Raw genomic sequence first — 15,789 nt, 5'->3', positions numbered from 1 at the left:
TTTCCAATTCCTTTTCTTAGAGATTTTCAGTTCATAGGAGCTGCTGCGGTGGACCCAGACCTTTGAAACATTTGTAGGTCTGGAGTAACAAGTCGTGTGTCAGTACACGGTGGCGTGTGGTTATCTGGATCTCTCCCAGACATGTTTCTTGCAGGCTTAATATCTCTTAGAAGATAACAAGGGTTTTGTAGTTTCACTTGAAACGGCGGGGTTTTGGGGAAGGCCCAGTGTGTTATGTCATGCCTAGAATAAGCCGGACACGAAAGGCATGTGTAAAGCAGACGGGATGGAGTTAGCTAAACACCAGTTAAACTTCCAGAAGGCATGAGTTCCAAAGAAGATGCAAAGGGAAGACTTAAGTCTTTTGTCATTTTAGAGCTTTGTATAACACCTGCTTGTAAAGGAAGGTTATTTTAAGCTTTATGGTGAGGGCATCAGTAAGTTTGTCTATTCCCCATCCAGGCACTGGCACTACCCTTGTTATTGTCCTGCTGGGGGTGAGAGCTGTTTGTTGCATAGCGAATACCGTTTGCTTGTTTTTAGCAAAGTGTGCGCTTGTTTTTAGCAAATACCGTTTGCTTGTTTTTTAGCAAAGTCTGTGCTTGTTTTTAGCAAAGTCTGTGCTTGTTTTTAGCAAAGTCCATGCTTATTTTTTAGCAAAGTCCGTGCTTGTTTTTAGCAAAGTCTGTGCTTGTTTTCAGCAATGTCCGTGTTTGTTTTTAGCAAAATCCAGTGGAAAGAGGTGTCCTGAACCAGTCTGATGTAGTCGTTAACATGGCAGTTTGTTCTCCCATAGGACAGGATGCTTCATAACACCCATTTCGGTACATGGGTTCGGCCCCAAGGGCTCCTGGGCCCCGTTGCTAATTAAACAGCCGGTTCCTGGCAGCGGGTGGCCTGTGCTTGTGTGAGTGGCGTGAGATGCGAGCGGTGAGATGTGCCGCAGGGTTGTGTGGGGAGCCTAGTGCTAACCCAGCCTGCTGGAAGTTAATGGATGTGCTGCAGAAGCTGGTGTTTCCTTAGCGCTGGAAGGACTCCTAGTCACCACAGAGCGATTATGTCAGCGCCGGGATGGTTCCTTGAGCGTTCAAAGGGCTGCGAACAACAACGGGGTGGCGTGGCCTTCGCCGCCGGCTGGCAAAGCGGGCCAGGAGAACAGCACCTATGTCACTGCCTTGCCGCTATTGTACAGTTGATAACTGTGGGAAAAAATGATGTCAATGTCTAGCCAGGCCAAAGAACTGTCAGCTGAGATGAGGATTAGTGAGCCCTCGTTGCTCGCTATTAAGAAAGCGTCTCTCGCTTTGCCAGCACTCTCGGGGTTGATGCTGTGTTGCTTGCTTGCATGCTTACCATCTGTGATGGAAACGGCTGCATCACAACCCGGGATATGTAATGTATTCTGTCTGCAACCCACCATGGTCATCTCCTCCTGGAAAAATAAGTAATGATGTAAATAGTCCGGCATTTATTTTTGTAAAAAGTACTTCTGGAAAAAAAATAAATAAATGGGAGAGAAAGGCAAAAGCTTCGAGTTAGCTTAGGATCCTGCCACCTCTGGGCATTCTCAGTAGGAATGTTAAAATAACATGGGTTGAAAAAGCCGTTGCCAATTAAAATAGCAGCCTCGGGAAAACCGTAAAGGTCCCGAAGGCAGATGGAAGTGAAGGATGGGGGCATCGTTTGTTGCATTCCATGGGATGCATATAGTTTTAGTAATATATTAAAATAGAAAGTCAGCGGTGGAGTTGCTTGCGAATCAGACTTCTGATGTAATGAGCTAAACAGCAGAGCTTCCAAGTCCCAGCTTAAAAAATATGGAAATATTTTGTTTCTAAACTTCTCTTTATCAGACTCTCTCACATCATTTGGCTCCTTCATTTTTCTCCCAAAGGCCACTTAAATCCTTGACATTTTCTCCTGGTGATATAATTTAATGCAGCCAGACAGCCTGAAATCAATGCAGTTTTTAGCTCAGCCTTGTTAAGGTAACATTCTCAGGCACTGGGCTGAAAAGATCAGCTTAATCCTCTGCTCGCCGCAGAATTCAGCTCTGACGAGGAAGTTTGTACGTTGGTTGTGTTCTCGTTACCCGGCACCGGGAGATGGGAAAGCTGCTTGAAACTCCGTCACTTTGCTGAGGTCTTACGTTTCTGATGCCGGTGGGGCTGCCTGTGGGGCCACCAGGGCCAGGGGACATTCCCTGGGGCACCGGGGCCGGCCACGCCGCGTCACCGAGAGCGATGCTTCGCGGGTCGGGCTGGCGCTAGTGGTGCTGGGCTCTTTCACCGTCTGCCAGCGACTTTTGACGTGTTGTTTTACAGATTGTCGCTTTTCTAAAAACTCGTGCCCGTAAAAACACGCACCTTCCAAGGCGCAGCGATTCTGACTGCATTTCAAACCCAGCTCTACTCTTTTCTTCTACCCAAGAAAAATGAAATGCAGATTAAGTACAGTTCGCTAAATAGCACGCTGCATGACTCTTCTTTTAAACTCTTCGGTAATTTGATCCACACACCAATCAGCTGAAATGCAGCAAAATAATTTGCTCTCATTTATGCTGGACTAATGTAGTTAAAATTACTTACTATTGGATTTCTGCTAGTTTAGCTGAGATGGACTCTATTCCAGTAATTTAAAGATGCAGCTGCATTTATTTGAGTTTTTTCGTAACACTTTTTTTTTCCCACAGAGGACATTTAGGTTTCTCCTTTTGGTGGTTCCATACCACGTTTTCCCTGCAAGTAGAATATTTGGTGAAAATGAAGCCAATTGTTTTCAAACCCAGGAGCCTAACTATAGATCGTTCCTCCATAGCAAGGTGCTTAAGCATGGGATGTTCGAATGGACCAGAGCGACATCAGAGGAACTCGGGTTCCTAAGTCACTTCAGAAATCTCCCACCAGTTCCTAACTTTTTAAATTGTTGTCCGTATATGCTTGCCAAAGAAACTCAATGCAAATTATATCTCAGCTGCAAGGGAGGAAATAAATATGAAACACCTAGTGATTTCAGCACACTTGGGGCTGCAAAGTCTGGCCCCGTGTTAACTCTTAAGGTAAACTCTTGAAGACAATTTTTTTCCATGCAGTGGCTGCCTGCTGTGGACTCTAGAGCTTCTCCCACTTAAATGCTGCTTTTTCTGTAAATGTAGGTTTTTTCATGATGTTTCACAACAGCAGAGGCTTATAAACCACTACAGCAGAGGCATTAGCTCTCACATAGAAAGATCAAAACAATTTCTTAGTCGTCAGTCTGCTGACGGCTAAAAAAATAGCACCCAAAGGAGGGGATCCAGTGCCTTTAGTGGGGTAACTTGCGGGTCATAATTTGTAGTATCCAGTAGAAGGGGAAGAAGGATGTTTGTGTCAGGAGGAGAACAGCAAGAACTGAAACACCTCGGCAAATGTTTTGGCTCTGTCTTTGCTGCCTGTAGCCCTGTAAGGTATGTAACCCTCTGTGTTGTTGTCCAGCAGGGTGGAGAAGCGGAAGGTGACAGACCCTGTGGGTGCCCTAAAGGAGAAGTACCTGCGACCCTCCCCGCTGCTTTTTCACCCCCAGGTAAAAGCAGTGACGTTCGTATGCGGTGTTGGTTGAATGACAAGAAGTTTGAGGTGGGGCTGGTACGGACAGGTCGCTTGGATCAGACTCTTTCTCACCCAAGAGCCCAACTGGAAGCTCCACTACTTTCTGCCAGTTACTTTCAGATACTTTTAATGTCATACCTGGTTTGAGGATGCTGGTAGTTGTGCCTTGCTGTTTCTTTTGCATTAGCAAAACAGGGGTGAGGTCTGGACAGTGCATATGGTCACCAAATTCCCCTTGCCCGTGCCAGAGTGCCTACGGAATTTTTCCATTGGGAACACCTGGTGCAGTTACCCGCAGCAGTGCAAAGTGGGGGACCGTCTGGCATCCGAGCAGTAGCATTTTATACCTGTCTGAGGGTCCCTTATGTCATCTAGAAGGTGTGAAATTGCAGGGCAGGGGAGAATGGGGGTTCAGTTCTGCCTGCTCCAAAAGGTGACGGGACACCTGACGGAGAACTTGTATTCTCCTTCCTGCCCAGCTGCTTTAGGCTCTGTTCCTCTGACAACTCACGGATATTTGCTCCCTCTGCATCTCCTTCAGGTCTGAGTCACTGCAGAGCGATGGGAAATGCTGCAGGACAGCTTTCCCATTTTGCTGGGCTGGGAATGCCAGCCCATCAGCCCACAGAGCAGCCGGACCAGGCTTTTACCCCAGGGCATTTGAAAGGCGCAACTAAGTCCAGTGCAACCAAGACTGTTCATGGGAACCAACCCCAGTTTCCAAAACCCCTTATGAGCAACAGACGAACTCTCCGAGCAGCGATATTACTCTTTGCCCTTAGGATTCCCTGCTCCAGAAGGATCATGCAGCGAGTCCTGCCACACGCTGCCCGACATCCTCTCCCGTGCGATGGTCGCCAGCTATCCTCCATCTCCTGCTGCGAGCGCATGCTGGGAGTGAGCAATGTGGTCCTTATTGTACTCTCCTTTATATTCACATGCATTGTTCTCCTCTGATAATGTTTCCCACCTTAGATAAATAACTTGCAGGTTTGTGAAAGCTGGGTCCTGGTTGCTTTCACAGCTAAACTTAGTTCCCTCATTGTTTCGCATCAGCCTCAGAGTTTGGTTAATAACTTCCCCTGATTTTTCCTTCATACAGGCTGGATAATGTGACAGGCTGGCCAGGAACATCCTGTGTTTGTGTGAGTTAGAATAGTAGGGATATCTGCCTGTAAAGAATCTGATAGCAGGGAGGAGCTAGTGTGGCAAAGCAACCCAACAAGATGATGAGAAACGTACAGACCCCGAGTAGGAGCAAGCATTGGGTGGAAGCTTATTAACATTGTTCCTGAAATCCTGACCACGTCCTCTTCCCATGGCAATGAAAAGATGTGGAAGGTCTGGTTATCTCTAATAGCTTATCACACAGAATAGCCTAAAATTTACAATCACTCAAGCCCGAAACTTCCTGGTAACTGTTTTTTAATAAAGCGGGTCGCTGTGTAAAGATCACTTGGTCTAGCGAGTTGCTGTTCCCGTGCTATGAAATCGGTCAGGTATTTCAAATACGGTGAACGAAGACGGGTCATTTGTTCAGGAGCATGTGAGACTTGTACTACCAGATGCCCAGCTGTTATTGTGGATCTTTTCCTAAGAAATCGTATTTTCAGGGCCTCCTGCTTCTGCCGTCCTCATTTGGACCAGCGTTCACATGCCGGCTCAGCCAGAGGCATGCTCCACGTGTGTTTCTTTCACACTAAACACAAGTCTGGTCTCAGCCTTTTCTTCTGTGAACAGTTCTGCGGCTCTCCTGAGGGCCCTGGGTGGGATGTGATGAAGCCAAAAGATGTGATATGACTGAGCATTCGGAAGATGCTTTCTCTCACAAACTTAATTGCGGGCAACTTTTATTTCTGAGCCAGTCGTCAACAGTAGTTTCTCTGCTCTGATGGGAGTTATTCCTATATCATCTATTTTAAATGAAACTCTGGACAACATTAACAAATGGTGTAACTTTTTGATAACTCAATGGAAAACCTTTTCTCACCTGTTAAGTTTCTTTTCTTCTCCCCTTCTTTTTTATTATAACCAGGCAGTTGTTCCCTAAATAGCAAAGTGCCTTTACCACTATGGCCGGTGTTTAGAATTTTAAAATAAGCCTACGGCTATCAAGCCAGCAAACATCTCTGACTAAGTGCCTAAAGAACAGGGCACAACAAAAGATATCTCCAGGTACTCCAGCAAAGGGCTGAGTGGCATAGCTCTGAAAGATCCGGATAGCATTTTAACATGATGGTTTTGTTACATGACTGGCAGCTGGGGCAGAGCTTTTGCTGTAAATGATCAAGTAACCTTTTCAAGTGGCTGGCGCTAAGTATTACTTACTATTTATCATGGGCTGGGAGCCTCCAACTAAGGGGCTGTGGATCTATTATTGGGAAATGGGTTTTACTACTCCTCTTTTTTACAGCTTATGAATGGTTGTCAGCCTTCCACAATGTATTCTTTGGTGATTAAGACAACTTTTTTTTATAGTCATACATTTTAAACAATATCTTGGCTCTCTTCCCCCCCGCCCCCGAGCCCAGTTTAATAAAGTGTAAACGTGCAAAAGGTCAGCCCTTCCTGTACAATAGAGCATCTAGTTTTGATATATGGCTTCCTACCGCCTTCCGCTCGCTCGCTGTCGCCCCAGCGCTCGGGCTGCCTCTCCATTCAGGCTCCCACTCCCCCCAATGCTCCCTTCGTTCCCGATGATGTCATCTGCAGCGAGGAGGCAGCTTTATTGCTGCCTTGTTTGTTTTATCCGTGTTTTCTGCTTGGTATCTTAAAAGTGCTCTCAAGAGTGCATAAAATTGAATGTTGGAGATGTCAGCGTAGTCCTCGAAGTTGCATTTCTCTCTTGGATTTGGATTTCCTGCTTTGCTCTAATGAAAGTAAAAGTGGTTTTCTTTAGGTAGGATTTTTATGCTTTTTTTTTTTTTTTTCTTTCCCCTTCCCCTGTATCTCCAGGTTTTTCCCTTTGTCCCTCTTTCTGGTGTGGCATTTAATCCAGTGTTTATGTGAGAACATGGCCATTGCAGTCTCGTGCAAACCAAAGCCGATAAAGGCACCCAGAAAGGTTTTGTTCAGTGCCTGCCGCCCCCCGCCCGCTCAGCGTGGAGCTTGTGGTCCTCCTGACGGTAACTCATCCAGCCACAGCTGACACAGAGCATTTTGGCTGGAATTCCCTTTCGCTCCAGGAAGCCCAGCCATCTCCCACCCATCCTTCCATCACCTTTACTGGCTTCTGAACCTTTCTTCCATATAATTAAAATGTTGGCCTCTTCACCCAGCAAACTCTCTGTGCACCCCTTCCATCCTGCATCTGAGCTTAACTCCTCCTCTTCCCCAGCTGCTCCCTCCTTACCCCTCCAGCCTCTCCTCTGTCCCAGCTCCCTGATCCACGGTCACGCATCCCCCTGGGCTCCCTCCCACTCCAGCCAGGATTCTTCTGCCCCAAACTTCCCTGCCTTCTCCAAGCAGGACTGGGCTGCCTGCCCTGCCCGCAGCTTCATGTCCCGTCCCTCCGTGCCTGTGCCAAGGTAGTGGGTGCCGGAGGAGAGCCCAAACCTCCTCGTGATCCAGGACTTTTGTTCTTTGTTTGAGAGGGGGGGTTTGGGCGGTGAGTTTTACATCCAGCAGTTGACCACGGTGCCTGATTTCAGTGTCATCCCTGGGAAAAGGGAAGCCAGTATTCTGAGATAATTTTTAATCTGGAATGCTGAAAGTAAGCCCGTGCACATTGCAGGAGGTGAACAAGTGCCCCGTTTCTGAGCTATGATGCTTCCTGCACGGCTTTGCCAGTTGTATCTTTTATGGTTTCTCTGAGCCTGACACGCTATTTCTGTCTTTCCCGGCTGGATTTGGTGGCTCCATTTCACACGGAGCAGCTAGCTTCTGACAGTAAGTGCAAACATCAGCAACGGGCTTTGACCAACACACCAGGGGTAAAAGACATGTTTTTATGCATCAGATACTGTTCTTCCTGTGGATTTTTATGACGTGAGATCTTGCCTTGTACTTGTAGATGTCAGCCATAGAAACAATGACAGAGAAACTGGAGAGTTTTGCAGCCATGAAGGCAGACAGCGGCGCTTCCCTGCAGCCCCTTCCACATCACCCCTTCAACTTCCGATCTCCGCCGCCCACGCTGTCCGACCCCATCCTGCGCAAGGGCAAGGAGCGTTACACCTGCAGGTAAGGGCCTGTGCACCCCCGGCTGTACCCCCGGCTCTCCCCTTGTTGCAGCAGCCCTGGGAGGATGCCACCACAGCCGGGATGCTGCACCAGGCACCGGCATGCAACATCTCTATGTCTCGGCAAGGGTGGGAGTTAAAACAAGAAGCGGCAGAATTAGAACAGAGCTTTCTGATGACTAATTCGCTCTGAAATAGCTTGTTTTGTCTGGTAGAAAAATCAGCATCTTCTATTTTCTTTGTAATTTTGAATAACCTTGAGAGCAGATCTGGAGATTCTCAAGCAAACAGAATTTGCCAAGCCAAGTCTCCTGTGCGTGGTAGCAAACGCCCCGGTTCTCAGTGCGAGTGCAACCTCAGCTGTGTCCAGTCCCAGCTATGCAAAATAATGGAATTTAAAAACCAGCATACAGTAAACAGCTTTTTCAAACACAACTGTATCCACATCAATACTTACATATCCACTGCAGCTCTAAGAGCTCGTGTTGGAGCAGATCACTGGGGAATAAAAACCTTTATCTGCTTGCACAGTTACCTGCAGCTGCTAGAGGTGGCTCCCACTGCATTTTTCTTGGGTGCAGTAAGGGGGTACGTATTTTGTTTGATGGATCTCTTATGTTCAATTTGCCACAAAAGCTGTGGATTCAAATTCATTGGATAGTTAGAAATTTGAGGTTTCTACCTGCAATAGGAACTAAGCACGTTTAGATATGCACTCACAAGGTAACATTTGGATTTTTATTATTGATGAACGCCCACCTTAACCGTTCATCTTCAGGACATCTGAAGGTGCTGAATGTCTCTGAAATTAAGAAAGTCTGCTCATGCATTCCTTCTGTAACAGTAAGCATCAGCTTTTAGAGTCACAGACTGTAACCCTTCATCCTTAATATTTTATTTCCCGATTATTATTATTATTTATAGCTCCCTTCCTTTTGAGTTTACTGTGAATCAGATTTATTGTGGAATGCAGTTCATTCTCTTTATTTCATTTCATATTGCTGCATTTCCTTATTCTAAGCAGGCAGTCAGACTCGCAGCAGCATACCCCAGTAACAGAAACACAGTGCTGCAGCGTTTAACTAGAAGAAAATTCTGTGAATTCCGGGAAGGACGATCAGGATTATGTATGCTAAGCAACTAAACAGGGCTGTGAAGGAGATCCATAAAAATCTCAAGCGACAAACAATATGAAATGGCAGTGACTAAAGAATCTTGGTCATGGTGGTACGGAGTGCAGTGCCTGGGTGGCAGGTGCAGACAAGCAGGAGGTTCTGTCGCACGACACACAGTTCAGTGGAGGAACTCATGGCCATAGGAGGCTGTGGATGTCCAACACGTATGTGCGTTCAAAAAGCTTTTAGGAAAATAGATGGAAGAAACTCAGCAAAAGGGTATCATTGAGAACGGGTCTCTTCAACCATAGGCTCAGGAGGATCTTCAACTTCAGATGGAAGCTGGGAGAGTATCCTGGGGATGGGTTGCTACATCCTTGCTGTGCTCCGATGCACTGGCCCAGGCCTCCAAGACGAGCTGCTCTGTCAGCCAGCATTTGGCTCTGGCTGTTCCAATGGGATTTTTTCTTTTTTCCTGCCCTTCCCAGTGATGCAGCATGGTCAACTGTTGTGCTGTGTCTGGGATGGGGATGGGTTGCACCAGTTCTCTCACCACTGAGAATCCTGTTGTTCTGGGGTGGGTGTTGCTCTGTTAGTTGTCACCTCCCCATCTTCCTCCCCCAGTACATCGGTGCTGAGAGTCTCTAGGGAATAAAGGGATTTTCAGGGATTTCCCAGTGTTGGGAGCGGTATGACATGCGCGAGGTCGATGGTAGCTGCTGATAGAGTGTTTGTAAGTGACCTGGTGTGGCAGGCCTTTCATGCACTGATGGTGACTTTGCCTTTCACTCTCTAGGTACTGTGGTAAGATCTTCCCGCGCTCAGCAAACCTGACAAGGCATCTGCGGACACACACTGGAGAACAGCCCTACAGGTGATGTTGCCCCCCAGACAAAACCCCTTTCCCAACACACTCCTCATTCACCACTCTGTTATTTTTTCTGCTTTCTATAAACCTGTGCCAACATAATACCGTGGCCCCATAGCATTACATATAGTGATTCATAGGATTGTATATTATGTGTACCAGCCAAAAATAATCAGGCTTGGCAGCTTGAAGATAGACACTTAACTTATATTTAGATGTATGCTGGCAAATGAGTGGTCTGATTTGCAGTGTTGTTTAACACTCACATTAACCATTCATCTCAAGGACAGCTGGAGGTGCTGAATGTCTCTGAAAATCGGGCTGTTTTGAAGGGCTTGCCAGTAAGTTAACTGCCGGCTCTAGGTAGATTTTAATTCTGTTTTTTTTTTCCTAATGCATATCAGAGGTGCCTGGAGTGGTGGATCAAAATGTGAAAGAGAAGCCCTGTAGTGTTGTCTGCTTTTAAAATCCCAGTTTGGAGTTTCCACCTATAACTGGTAAAGTTTAAAAAGAGTGCTGAGAGCGGGGAGAGCCGCGTGCTGTTTCACACGTTCAATGGGTGTTTAAGGGAGAAGGCTGAACGACTGTTTTCTGCCAGTTTGTGGGGCAAGGTGATGTGATTTTTATGCTTGAGTTTGCGTGGTGTCTATGCAAAAGGGTGCTTTGCAAAACTGCAAAAAAACCCCTCCATCCCGGGCCAGCACCCTGCGGGCGGGCATGATGCTCCAGCCTGGGCACACGCAGGTTCTGCTTCTCATAAAGGGGCTCCTGTTTAAGTGAGTGTTTTAAATTTGACTCAAACTCACAAGAAGGTACATGCAAGCGTGTATGTGTGTGTAGGTATATAAAGGAATATTTCTCATGGAAGACAGAGTTGGATTTTTTTCCCCCAGTGTTTTCTCCTGGTGTTTTGCAGTCCGTTTCAAAAAACTTTGGCAAAAAAAGCATGCTTCGATTGTTTTCTTGTTAGAATAGGTACCTATATGAGCAAAACGGAATGAGTGATGACTTGAGAGCTCGCTGAAAATCAAGCACTGTGTTTTCCATAACGTGAGTAAGTGTTTTGCGCATTGTCAAACAATAGTAACAATTCAGTTAGTTTCATTTTTGGTAGCTGATACTATGGTATTTCCATACACAGTCATAAGTTCACAACAAAGCTAATGTAATAGTTATTATATAAAGAGAAACACAAACAAATTTATGAGCAGCAAAAGGCCATGTGGTCAAATACATCAAATTTTTATGCTTAGTTTAACTTAAGAAGCTACTCTCTCGCACATTGTAATCGCTGGTGCATACAGAGTCAAATTTTTTTTCCATACAGAGGCATGCAGAATTTTGAGTGTAGACATTAGGTATATTAAAAATAAAAAAAACCCCAACTCTCCAAAGCAGACATATATTTTGGAACCATTCCCCGTTCTGATTTTTTCAGTTGCATTACTTGATACGCCTTGAATGAATAGTGTGTACTCACTATACACCCCTGTCTGACTAAAATGCTTGCTCCCGATTATTCAGAGATTGTTAGTTCAATTTTCTTCCAAAAAAGGAGACTTGCAACTTAACAAAGGTTAGGAAAATAAAGATTTATTTGATCTGGTCTTCTCCCATAAAATGGCCTGTGTGGGTTTTTTTGTAACAGGGTTTTGACTTCTGGACAATGTTGCATTATAATAGCACTCCTGAGAGTTAGTGCTGCGTTTACAGAAGAGCTTAATTATCGTTTACAGAAGAGCTTAATTATCATTGCTTTTCTTTTGCTCTCAGAGAACTGAGATTTCCAACTTTTGCAGCAGTAATTGTTTGGAAAGCTTGGGTCTTTTTTAAGTGCCGACTTTTTGCAGGTAAAAGGAGGTGGCTGACTTCTCAGTGTTTAACTGATGCCTTTCTCATAACTTTTCATTGGTTAACTGTTTTTTCTTTTGACTCTGTCAGTGTTATATAGTAATCCAAATATGACTTAACGTGTTCTTAAAGCTAAAATAAACTGACCAAATGTCCAAGTGTAGACCAGGGAATGGGCAGGCCAGAAAATCAGGTGTTTTGGTTGTGATTCCTGCTTGTCATTGATATGTGGTGTGTTTTTTACCAAGTCACTTAAACTTCCTAGGTGCCTATTTACTGCTGTATAAAGGAGGAATTAATAGCACATGAGCAATAAGGAGGCAAAATAATTCTTTTTGTAAAGGGAAAGTGCTACGTGAAGAGTAAGAAATACCTGTGATGCCCTTCACTTCCTAAAAATCAACCGATTCCTGAAAAGACTCAGACAATATGCCCTAGGGTGAAATTCGGCATGCTTCTTTTCATTCCTTTTTCCCACACTACATCCAAAATTCCGTAGTATGTATTTCAAAACCCAGTGGTACAAAGGACTATCGACCTTAACTGTTTCTTTCAGAGAAATGCAAAAGAAACATTGGGCTTGTAAAACCACATCAGGCTTACCTGGAAACTCAGGTCATAAACCCCAGGGCTTTGCTGTCGGTCTGAGCTTACCGGGCAAAGGCCAGAAGGGGCAGATTTTGGGGAAGCTCCTTGTGACCCAAAGGGTGCATCGTTGTGGTGGGTTTGCTTCTTAGTTTTGATTTCACTCCCTGGAATCACAGAATCACATAAGCTGCATCAAACCTGGACTGAGGACAACTAAAAGCTGCTTGATTCAGCAAGACTTTATTTTCTTCTCTTAAATGTCTGTTCCCTCCAGGATGCCTTCTAATTGATTCTTGAATTACACCCAGTCCTGAAGCACTGCCTGTAAGGCTGTGATTCCTCCTATAAAGATGTGCTTCCTGACGTCTGTTTTGAATTTGTTTTTCTTTAATTTCCTTGTAGGCCCCCATGTCCTGTTACCTGCATTAAGTTGAAACTAACAACTAAAGCTGATGTCTACCAGGTCATTTAAGATTGCATATAGCTCACTAAGTACCTCTTCTCTCTCGTTTTCTCTTTTTAAAAATGTAGCCTGAATTCATCCCTGGCATAAATGTGCTTGAGGTTAAGGAGTTACTCAGAAGGAGATTAGCTGTCCATGTGGTTTGTGCTTTGTTCCTGCAATTTGGTCTTTACAGCTCACATTGATCATCAAATAAGGGTAAAATTTTGCAAGTGCTGTTATGCTGTTGGAACTCTACAAAGCCTGTTATCAAATGCCTGACTGTCGCACGTGGAGTGTTCCCAAACCGTGTAGTCACACAGTGATTAGCTACGTGACTCGTTCTTACGTTACTGGGTCTTGCCGCCTGTTTTTCCCCGCTGGTGGTGTTATCCCAGGTACCCGCGCTCCTCGGGGCCCGAGGGATGCTGGCCCTTCCTCAGCTTTGGCTCCTTCTTCCCTTTTGTTCACTCCTACTTTCTGTTTTTTTAGCCCATTGGTGTGTTACTTTAAACTGATAAGGAAAAAAACTTTACTAGCATTTTGTCAGCCTGTTTACAAAGCAAATACCGCTGCTTTTGAATTTTATTCTTCTCCTGCCTCTGCGTTCACCCCTTCCCTGAATTGAAGCTGGTTCCTCTGTCTGGGTCATTTATTTAGATTAAAACCAGCAGAGATCCAAATACCGACCCCTCTGGGACCACAAATAATACAGTACGTCTCCCTCATCCCTTTGCTTTCAGACATTAGCTATTGCTCCTTTCCAATGCCCCTCTGTTTTCTATTTTTTTAACAAGCTCTTTATCCTTTCTCCGTACCCTACCCTGCATCCACATAGCTCATCGTTAGAGCAAGGACCTGTCAGGGGAAACTTTTCAAAGACTTCCTGAACATCTAAATAAATGGACATACCGGAGGCCCAATCGTTCTTGCCTTGCGCAGGCGAGCGCTGCCTTTGAAGTCCCTGGGGCTGCTGGTGTGAGTAATGCAGGAGCCCCGGCGCGGGGCACCACAGGCACGGCGGCATGGCATGGCACAGCATGGCACAGCAGAGCCTGGTGCTGCCAGGCATTAGGCAAACACCAGCAACGCAGCAGTGCCCAGCTGGGAAGGGCACGGAGCATGGGGACAGGCAGGGAGCAAAGCCCTTGGGCATCAGCAGGGGCGAGGAGGGGGCGGCTGATCCAGCACCGGCAGAACTGGGCTGGGCAAAACTGCGTGTGGAAATCCCGTGGGGTAACAGGGGTTCTGGCTGGTTTGGACACTGCAGTTTTCTGAAGCGCTGAACAGTAGGAGCTGCCGAAGCCTGGCAGCTCCTGAGAGCAAATCCTGCAGTGGCTAACGGAGAGGAGGAGAGCAAGAGCTGGAAATCTGTGCGTGATCAACCCTCTGTGTATAAACCGTGCTTGTTCTTGCTGGTGTTCAAATAATGCCTTGCTTTCCTTAGTTAAACAAGTTTTTTTTGAGAAACCTTGGGTTTTGGTTTCAAGGTTTTTGAGAAAATGAAAAACTTTTGAAGTCTGAGAAAACTGTGGCTTAAAAAGAGATTTTACTTTCTTCCTAGGTTAATGATAATAAAGGTTCATTATTTGAAAGCTCTTTATCCTTTTTGGTGATTTAACGGTAGGAAATTTGGAGGTGGACATGGAATCCATAAACATTCAGCGAGAGAGAGTGTTTCATAAATGTATCTCTGCTATTTCCAAAAATAATATCAATTTCTTTTTAGAGACCAAATAAAAATCACAGCTGTGGCACATCTGGAAATTATGTGTGTGTTTCACAGCATAGATTTTTTTACACTCGCACCTCCTTCCCGCATTTGAACCTGTTGTGTTTGTAGGGTGTCCGTAGGGTCAAGGCAAATCCCGTCTCATACTGGAGGGATGGAGCAGAAGGTGGGGAAGGGCTGGGTGCCCTCCTCGTGTAGGGAACTAACGCCGTTCCCAAAATGTGCCCATGTGCATCGCCAGCTTCTTGCCTGATCAAATAGTGGCTCAGCCCAGCGGGGAAAATTTTGCTCTCGGTTCGAGGAGCGCAGAGCAGTTCTGCTAAAGCAAGCGGGTTTGTTCTGGAATTACGAGGGCTTTAAGGACAGGTTTTATTTGGTGCCGTAAGTGTCCAGGATTTGCAGAGGTCTGTAGCGGGGAAGGGATTCTACTTCTCATGGGGTTTGGAAGTAGAGCCATGAGGAGAGCAGCTTTGTTGAGCTACAAATGACGTATTTCAAGGGAGAGCTAATGAGGGGTTCAGGCGGATTCCAAGAGGAATTAGGTTTTCTGTAGCGTTAGCGCTGGAACTCTCCACCGCGGCTCAAAGCTGCCCTCTTCAGTACATGGCCTGCCTTCCTGCTCTGCTGGGGGGGGCACTTCACCAAGCACCACGGTTTAGCAAAGCCTTGTTGTTATTTGGAGGGAGTCTGGATCCAGAGAGGGGGGTGGCAACTCGGAACAAGCTTCCAACGCGTCTACCACGGGTCCTGCAGAGGTTCGTTTCAAAGAGGAAACATTTCTTTACTCAGCCAGTTTCCCTAAACATTCTGGCTTGGCTTCTTAGATTCCGCATTTTTTTCATCGTAAACCAGATATTTACTCCATAGGAGTAAATCTTACCCTGTTTGGAAACTCCAGTGTATTTCTTGGGAGCTATTGTACTATCATAATAATCATAATTACCTTTAAAGTCATGCTGTACTGCCTGCATCCTGAGTACAACAAGGAATTTCACAAAGTCTGGAATCTTCTGTATGTCCAGATTACTGGGTCGTGTAGAGATACACTAGCTAAGAGCTATTTTGTACATTTACCCTCCCGTCTTTCTTCTCTTTCTGTCTCCTTTTTCCTCCCTCCACAGCCATATTTCACCTGCTTCCCCTACAAAATGAGAAGGGTGGAAGAAATAAATTCACCTTTCTTATTTTCACATTCACGTGTGGAAAAGTAATTACTTTGTTTGAAATTCTTATTTGTTTGGATGACTCACTTCTTAATTAATCCTAATCCTTTTTTTTGTGCTCCTTGAGTAACAATAATATCAGATTTGTCTGGAATGATTAATGCCTCGTGCTTCCCAGGTCCTCAGCTGAGTAAAGATTTATAGACCAACGTTTTCTGGTTTTCTGATAGTCAGATTTTTCTTTTGCATTTTTTTTTCCCCT

General features: G+C 45.5%; 1 protein-coding gene across 1 annotated transcript in view; it reads left to right on the top strand.

The window, feature by feature from the left end:
* The window catches only part of PRDM16 (PR/SET domain 16), a 345,680-nt gene that overhangs the window by 319,193 nt on the left and 10,698 nt on the right, over positions 1–15,789 (top strand). The window contains exons 10-12 of the mRNA XM_056332565.1: positions 3,477–3,561; positions 7,600–7,769; positions 9,680–9,757. Of these exons, the coding sequence (XP_056188540.1) occupies positions 3,477–3,561; positions 7,600–7,769; positions 9,680–9,757 (333 nt within the window). The remainder of the gene's footprint in view (positions 1–3,476; positions 3,562–7,599; positions 7,770–9,679; positions 9,758–15,789) is intronic.

The sequence above is a fragment of the Falco biarmicus genome, chromosome 3 (assembly GCF_023638135.1).
Source record: "Falco biarmicus isolate bFalBia1 chromosome 3, bFalBia1.pri, whole genome shotgun sequence".
In the NCBI taxonomy this organism is placed as follows: domain Eukaryota; kingdom Metazoa; phylum Chordata; class Aves; order Falconiformes; family Falconidae; genus Falco; species Falco biarmicus.
Note: the sequence above shows the minus strand (reverse complement) of the source record. Positions and strands in the feature narration are given on the sequence as shown.